This window comes from Mytilus edulis, chromosome 14 (assembly GCF_963676685.1).
Source record: "Mytilus edulis chromosome 14, xbMytEdul2.2, whole genome shotgun sequence".
NCBI classification, from domain to species: domain Eukaryota; kingdom Metazoa; phylum Mollusca; class Bivalvia; order Mytilida; family Mytilidae; genus Mytilus; species Mytilus edulis.
The window spans coordinates 45,428,132-45,436,324 of record NC_092357.1 but is presented as its reverse complement, the minus strand read 5'-3'; the positions used below and the strand labels follow the sequence as shown (position 1 = coordinate 45,436,324).

At 31.7% G+C, this 8,193-nt stretch overlaps 1 protein-coding gene across 1 annotated transcript; it reads right to left on the bottom strand.

Annotated features, from left to right (window-relative positions):
* Window positions 1-8,187, bottom strand: LOC139504247 (uncharacterized). Its single transcript, XM_071294314.1, has 7 exons — window positions 8,141-8,187; window positions 7,064-7,158; window positions 5,605-5,770; window positions 3,886-4,083; window positions 1,914-2,055; window positions 1,178-1,267; window positions 1-410 (listed from the first exon to the last, which is right to left on the bottom strand). Exons 1-7 carry the CDS (start codon window positions 8,185-8,187, stop codon window positions 354-356), a joined length of 795 nt encoding a protein of 264 aa, XP_071150415.1. The 3' UTR covers window positions 1-353.
* Between the last annotated feature and the right edge of the window lie 6 nt (window positions 8,188-8,193).

The window sequence follows — 8,193 nt, the reverse complement described above, 5'->3', positions numbered from 1 at the left end:
ATTTTTTTTATTTTCTGTTGTCTTATGTTATTCAGGGTGGATATAAACTTCATACCTATAACAAATCCTGTATAAGTGAGAACAAACCAACTTGAGATATCATGACAAAAATGTACTTGTTTTTAATATGGTTGAGTCAATGAAATATCAATAGCAACAGACAGCTGCGTAATGCACACAATGTAATGTTCTGTTTATCATTAGTCCGATGTATGCAAACATAATCAGTATGTATAACGCGTAAATAATTATCTAGGTGATGAATTGATGAATTATGAGAAATGATAAAACATATGTCCTTTGATGTTGAGACGCATTTTTTCTCGCGAATTCGTTACGTCCACAATAACAAATCAGCAATCATACATTGATGCTCTGTATAGAATGATCTTTGGTCTTTTAATTGTAAACTGAAAAGAGAGAAACAAAGGAAAACTGTACAACATGTGTAAAAGTGATACCTTATCAACCTCTAATTTTGTGGTGAGGAAAAGTTGTTTCTATGGGAGTTTTTTTTCGGAAACCGTAACATGTTTCTTTCTTTGTTAAAATACTTTAAAGCCATAATACTTATAGAAGTTGGCTAAGTATCATTGTCTTACAGATTTCCATGATGCACATTCAAACAATACAGTAGAGGACGTTGTAGATTATTATAGGATCAACATATAACGTATATTTTTAAAAGAAATATAATTATAGTGCTTTCAGTGGATATACACATGCTTCATGTAATTGGAGGAGGTTTGTTAAAAAACTGTGTCCAGGTACACCAAAATAAGGTCGAAATTACAATTCTTATGCAAGCTGACAAAACTTTCTGACCATTAGGATTGAAAAGGGGACGGTTCACAAATATTATTCGTATTAGATGGGTTATTGTTAATGAAAATATTATGGAAATTACGATACATGGCAAGTTTGACGCCAATTAAAAAATTGCCTACGCGTCAAAGAACAAAACAGTACGTGTATCGTATATACATGTGGCCATTTTTCCCACAAAAACGTATTATAAATTGCAATAATGGCAGTTTACTCCTTTTTAAAAAAGGAAACTACTAGCAGGTAACATTTTATGGACTACAAATAATGCACACATCTTTTTCACAAATATCTTTTTTGTAATGCTTTTCATTATATATAACATGTATAAAGGGTTTCTTTATACGTTTACCTCCTTTCCACTGATAATGTCGTTACTTTTATACCATGGGGAAAACCTGTTATCGCACTCTGTTGTCGTCCATGGTTTATAGGTATGCATCTGCAGAAGAAGTAGAAAATGTCATCTATTGTAAAACACATTATAAGTAACATCTTTGTTTATATAAAAGTATGACGTATATAAGTGTAATGGTGATCTAGTAGATGATCTAGTGGATGATATTTTAGCCGAATCATCAAAAGGTCAAAATTGCCAAGTACCAGACTACAATAGTTATCAAAGGTACAAGGATTATAATTTAATACGCCAGACGCGCTTTTCGTCTACATAAGACTCAGTAGTGACGCTCAGGTCAAAACAGATAAATAAAGTACAAACGAGATGTCGATCAGTTAAATGTCCCTATAGCTTACTTCAAAATCGTTGTTACCAAATGAGAATACAATCATGTTAAATCAACAACAAAAAATATCCAAATATGTCGTTATTTGTATAATTGGATAAAAAAAAAACGGTGCTAGATGCGTGCAAAATCAATGTTTATACTGCTGACCTTTCTCGTCTCAAAGTGTGACGGGATAGCTTGTTTATATTATTTTATTGTAATAATGCATGGAGGAGGACAAGCACACTTCAAATAATTTACAAACATTATTGATAAAACACGAAAATAAAACCAGACTAAGAGTAAGGTCGCATCAAACAGCTGATGCTATTATATCAACCTAAAAAATAATAAACGTACTGTGCTACTGAGATCTACGGGTTTTTGTTCTGTAAAATCATCATCGTATATTTTATAATCAGAAGAATATAAATCAGCTGATGCATGCATGCTTCTGTGAACACTACTTGGACGGTACTGACTGATATTATCCTCATCATCACTATTGAAATAGATAAACAAGACAATAAAATTGAAGATGCATAGTTGAGTAAATGACATGTGCAAGGAAACAATCACATAATTTTGCTGTAGATTGTTTAGCTCAAATAGTCCGACGGGCCAAGTGAGCTTTTCTCATCACTTGGCGTCCGTCGTCTGTCTTCGTCCGTCGTCTGTCGTCTGTCGTCTGTCGTCTGTCGTCTGTCGTCCGTCGTCGTTAACTTTTACAAAAATCTTCTTCTCTGAAACTCCTAGGCCAAATTAACACAAACTTGGCCACAATCATAATTAGGGTATCTAGTTTAGAAAGTGTGTCCGGTGACCCGATCAACTAACCAAGATGGCCGCCATGGCTAAAAATAGAATAAAGGGGTAAAATGCAGTTTTTGGCTAATAACTCAAAAACCAAAGCATTTAGAGCAAATCTGACATTGTGTAAATTTGTTTATCAGTTCAAGATCTATCTGCTCTGAAATCTACAGATGAATCGGACAACCCGTTGTTGGGTTGCTGCCCCTGAATTGGGAATTTTAAGGAAATTTTACTGTTTTTGGTTATCATCTTGAATATTACTATAGATAGAGATAAACTGTAAACAGCAAGAATGTTTAGCAAAGTAAGATTTACAAATAAGTCAACAGGACAAAAATGGTCAGTTGGACCCTTTAATGGTTATTGCCCTTTATAGTAAATTTTTAACCGTTTTTCGTATATCTTAGTTATCTTTTACAAAAATCTTCTTCTCTGAAACTACTGGGCCAAATTAAACCAAACTTGGCCACAATCATCATTGGGGTATATAGTTTAACAAATGTGTCCAGTGACCAGGCAAATCAACCAAGATGGCTGCCATAGCTAAACATAGAACACAGGGGTAAAATGCAATTTTTGGCTTATAACTCAAAAACCAAAGCATTTAGAGGAAATCTGACAGGTTGAAATTGTTAATCAGGGCAAGACCGATCTGCTTTAAAAAAATTAGAGATGAATTGGACAATTGGTTGTTGGGTTGCTGCCCCTGAATTGGTAATTTTAAGGAAATTTTGCCGTTTTTTGTTATTATCTTGAATATTATTAACAGCAAAATTTACAGCAAAGTAAGATCTGAAAATAAGTCACCATGACCAAAATTGTCAATTGCCCCCCTAAGGAATTATTACCCTTTATAGTCAATATTTTAACAATTTTCATAAAATTTGTAAATTTTTACTAACACTTTCCACTGAAACTACTGGGCCAATCATTATAGATAGAGGTTATGGTAACAGCAAGAATGTTCAGTACAGTAAGATCTACAAACACATCACCATCACCAAAATACAATTTTGTCATGAATTTATCTCTGTGTCCTTTGTTGAATATGCACATAGACCAAGGTGAGCGACAAAGGCTCTTACGAGCCTCTAGTTTTAGGAAACCTTCAATTCTTTGCAATATATTTGTATTTTCAACATTTCTATTTGATTTAACAAACCGAAATATAGTAACTTTATGTTTGTTTTTATCATGATCCATGTATCCGTTTTTTTCTGTACCCCCTGGTTTCTCATTTTGGAATTGTTGGTAAGAAATTTATAAAATTAACATATACTTTTGTTTTCTAGTGATAATATAAAGTTTTTTTATAAGACATAAGACAAGTATTCATTTCTTTTTTTTTTATTTCTAACATCTAGCAGTCTAGGGTAGAATAATATATGCTGACAAATAATAAAATATAAATATAAAAAACTCATGTGTGTATAGATCTGCTATGCACTAAACACCGAACAAAGATACAAAATATATACATCAATACGTAAAACTTTAGACATAACAGGAGTTCACTTACGCTGGTTCCAATGTTTTTGTACGCTTCACCTTCCTTATCTTTATATGATACAGTAAGCAAGTGGTTATTATGACTGCACTTAGTATGCTTCCAATCGAAGTAGCAATCGCAATAATATACTTAGACTCCAATGCTAGTTTTTCTATCTTTATATCACAGTACTGTCCAGTAAATACAAAATCTGCATCCTCTCGGCAACTACAAAAAGGGATCAGCGGTTTGTTATAACTTTTTTGTAACATTAATTTACGTAATTATATTATTAGAAACATACACGAAAAAGTTTATCATTGTGCAAAATATTACTTGACATCTGCAAAATAATGCCCAAATATCAATGATTTCTGTATACATTCATGTGTTGTTAAACATTAAAAATTTGAAAACTATTAAATAATTCTTATATGATTTGCGTATCTATAAAAACTTGAACGGGATTGGTCAATTACATATTTTTCCTTTGGTTTACACTTCAATAAACCATGTTTCCAAAACTATTTTCATAAACTTCACTGTGATATATTCATGCCAAATACACATACATGCAGGGATCCTGGAATTTTCAGCAAATTGAGATTGAAAACCAAAAAACAAAAAAGTTTACTTGTTTCTATTTTAATGCATATAAAACATAAAAGAAAAAAATGCCTTTAAACTTTAAAAATGTACATAAAATTTAAATTCATATAAAATTCCGGGAAATTTCAAGAATGATTTGGCGAATTCACGTCATGGCAAAATACGACGTCATACGAAGGAAAATTTTTAAACGAAAGATTGTTTCGTTACTCGTACGCTTCAAATTCGGAAAATAACTAAATAAAATGAAGTTTTTGAGGTAGGTGCTATAAAATTTTAGATTCTGCTGCATTTATCGGACCTTTATGGTTTTTAGAAAGTCAAGATGGCGGCGTACTCCTAAGTTACAACATGTCAGTGTGCATTTGATGGTAAATATCGTAGCCATCAAACAAAAAATGTTTCTTAAACATCGGAAATGTTTGGCTGAAGAATTATAAGGATTAAACACATTTCTTCTAGAGGTTATTGATGTGTAAACCGAGGCTCTTACTCACAAACTTAACATAAAAGTCCTGCGGACTTTTATTCAGTTTGTGAGTAAATCGCCCCGGTTTGCACACATCAATAACTTCTATTAAAAATGTGTTTAATCCTATAATAAACAGAATCACTAACATGACTAATATTTATCTGTTCAGTGAATATCTTAGTTTTTTTCTTAACTAAATTGTGTATTGATTTGTTGATTATGTGTTTCGAACAAATAGTTTGTGAATGAGAGAATAATATCCGTCATATTTCAGATTTCACTAAAAATTCCTTCAAGCTGTATTCTTTTCATTTCTTATCTTTTTGGGGTAAAATGTATATTGATAATGATAGTATGTAATACCTTTAAACACACAAATACTCACGATAGAATACAAGAAACACCAACTTTGGTTTATCTCCCCTTAATCAATTACAGAAATACGAATATTGGTCAATTGTCTCTTGATTTAATATATCTTATATTATTTATCATGTATTCTTGTGTAATCAAATAACAAATTGGTTGCATTTGACTGTTTCCCTCCTCATTTCACACACTGCATGTTTAGTTGCATATTTTATTTTTAATTATAATCCACAACTGATTCTTCCCATGATTTATAATTTAAGTTTTGTCAAATAGTTTGGTTTAAAATGAAAACTTACCGGCATTCAGGATTTCCATCAATGTTCAATACACACCGCCCCTTGTTTTTACATTTAGTTTGAAAATCTCTACATTCTGATACACACTTAAAAATGGTGGAGTCAAATAAGAATCCTAGTGTACAAAGTCGTTGTGAAATGTTGCTTTCATTCTTTTCTTTTATTTCTACAAAATATCAATCAATCAATGTTATCATTGCCAAGACGAAGCCTCACCTTTTTTGCAATATGACCAATAGATTAAAAGTAACAGCAAGGATAATTTTACTTGAAAAAAAATAGTTGTAACATGTACAATGTGTATGCATAAAATCGTGGTATATTGCTTAATTCCCAATTCAAAACTTAAAAAAAAAAAAATTGAAAGAGTTGTTTCATAAAAAAAAATGTAGAAACAAGCATAATTTCTCTAGCGAAGGATTAAATCCTACTTAGCAAAAAATGGTTCAAAGGAAACAGTATCTGAAATTTACATTATCAAGATGCTTGATTTCTTTTTGACACTATAAGTGTTAGTTTTAGAACACATGATTGTCAACAAGCAACGGGAATGTCAAAGGAAACCACTTTTGTCCCTCATCTTACCAATGTGTTCTATTATGTTTGGCGACTTCATGCATGAATTTCGTAGGTAGAAAGAACATAACATGGCAGTTTTCTTTACTTTACTTTCTGCTATATAGATGATGTTCTCTCAATTAATAATACACATTGTGGTGCAATGAATGATGAACCCATCTATCACGTTTAACATTAAATTATTGATACAACAAATAACGATGATTTGCCTCATACCGTTTTAAAATTGAAAAAATACGGGTCAGTTAAAAACAAAATCTACCAGATGATTTTAGTTTCACAATTGTAAATTATCATGTCTGTGTAGCAACATTGCAGCAGTTCTTGAATATACGGATAAACTATTTTACAGTTGATACGATGTTTTAGGTCATGTATTTATTACCATGATTACCTCAAATGAGAGTTGCTGCTCACTAGGATACTATCAACACTAGGTGTTCCAAGTGGTAAAGTTGAATCATTCATTCTTTGATTTACATAGGCCCATTTAGATTGAATGTTACGGAATATCAATTTTACAGATGAAATCGGATATATTCCAAATCATCATTACTACCATTCCGCCCCCTTTTCCATGAATATGATCTACCGAATTAGACTTACAACCGTGTTGGGACAAACACATGCAAAAGTACAGGTGTGGAACAAGATCTGCTAACTCTTTTCGGAGCAGCATATATTACATGATATAAGATCACTTCAAGCTTTTTTAAAATTCGTGGTGCTCAGTCTTTAGTTTTTTGTTTTTTGTTTTCGCACTATTGTTTGTTTATTTGTTTTAAATAAGTTTTAAATAAGTATTATGGATATGTCGATCATAAGGTGGAAAGTAGTATATAACACAAACGGCTGAAATAACCCTCAATCAAGCAGGTACCTTCATCTAGCAAACGCAATGTTGTGTTCTCTCTGGTAATTGTTAGATCATCAAATGTAGAATTTTCCAGAATGGCATGCGTAGCATCAGATATACTATTGAATACATCACCAATTAATCTAGTTTTGTTCAGAGCTTTAAAAATGGATATTCTGATGTTGTAGTCCACCTGTAAACTTTTCAATAAAACTAGTTACACACTATATGTTATGTGTTTTGGGAGATATAGTTTGTATCATTTTGTTTTATTGAAAACATACATACATGTCGTTGAAGATAGGTAATAGGGAAATAATTACACTAGCAACCAAAAAACAAGGCTCCGTGTTGAAGGCCATACATTGACCTGTTATGGTTTACTTTTTTTAAAATTGTTATTTGGATGGAGAGTTGTCTCATTGGCACTCACACCACATCTTCCTATATCTATATAAACATATTTAGTATAATATGCAATCAATATAGACATGGCATATCGAATATTCTATGAAATTCTGACATATGAATGTTTGAAAATCAAAACTGTTATAACGACGAAGAAGACTTTTTATTTGTTTCTTGATGTATGCATATATCCACAACCATAATTAAAATAAAGACAAAATAAAACCAAAAACCGATGTTGATCTCGAATGCTATGTTCTGGTTTAGCTGATGCTACTCTTTATTATGGGTATGACATACCTCTTGTGTTTTGCATACTATGTATCTTCAGTAACCCATGAATCAGTTATAAATAAACATCACATGTTTTACTGAACTCAAATAAGTTAGAGAAAAATAGAATCTGCGTAAAAAGTCGCAAATGACCGTCAATGAGCTATTTGAATTTTATATAAAAAGAAAAATGGGTGTTAAGGCGCCAAATATTCAACCCTCTATTGAAGAAAAAAAAGGAGTCCGAACATCAGAAAAATATTCCTAATCGGAACCCTCATCAGGACATTCAAAACCCACACATGATTAAATTGTATATTTTCTCACTTTTTTATCAATGAACATATAAGTAAAATTAATATAATTGATTTTAATGCCAAGGTTAATTTATACGTTTTGTAAATACATTGTATGACTTACATTGTGTACGTCTCCAATTCGGCTGTGTCTCGTCTATATCTTGACATAGTCTC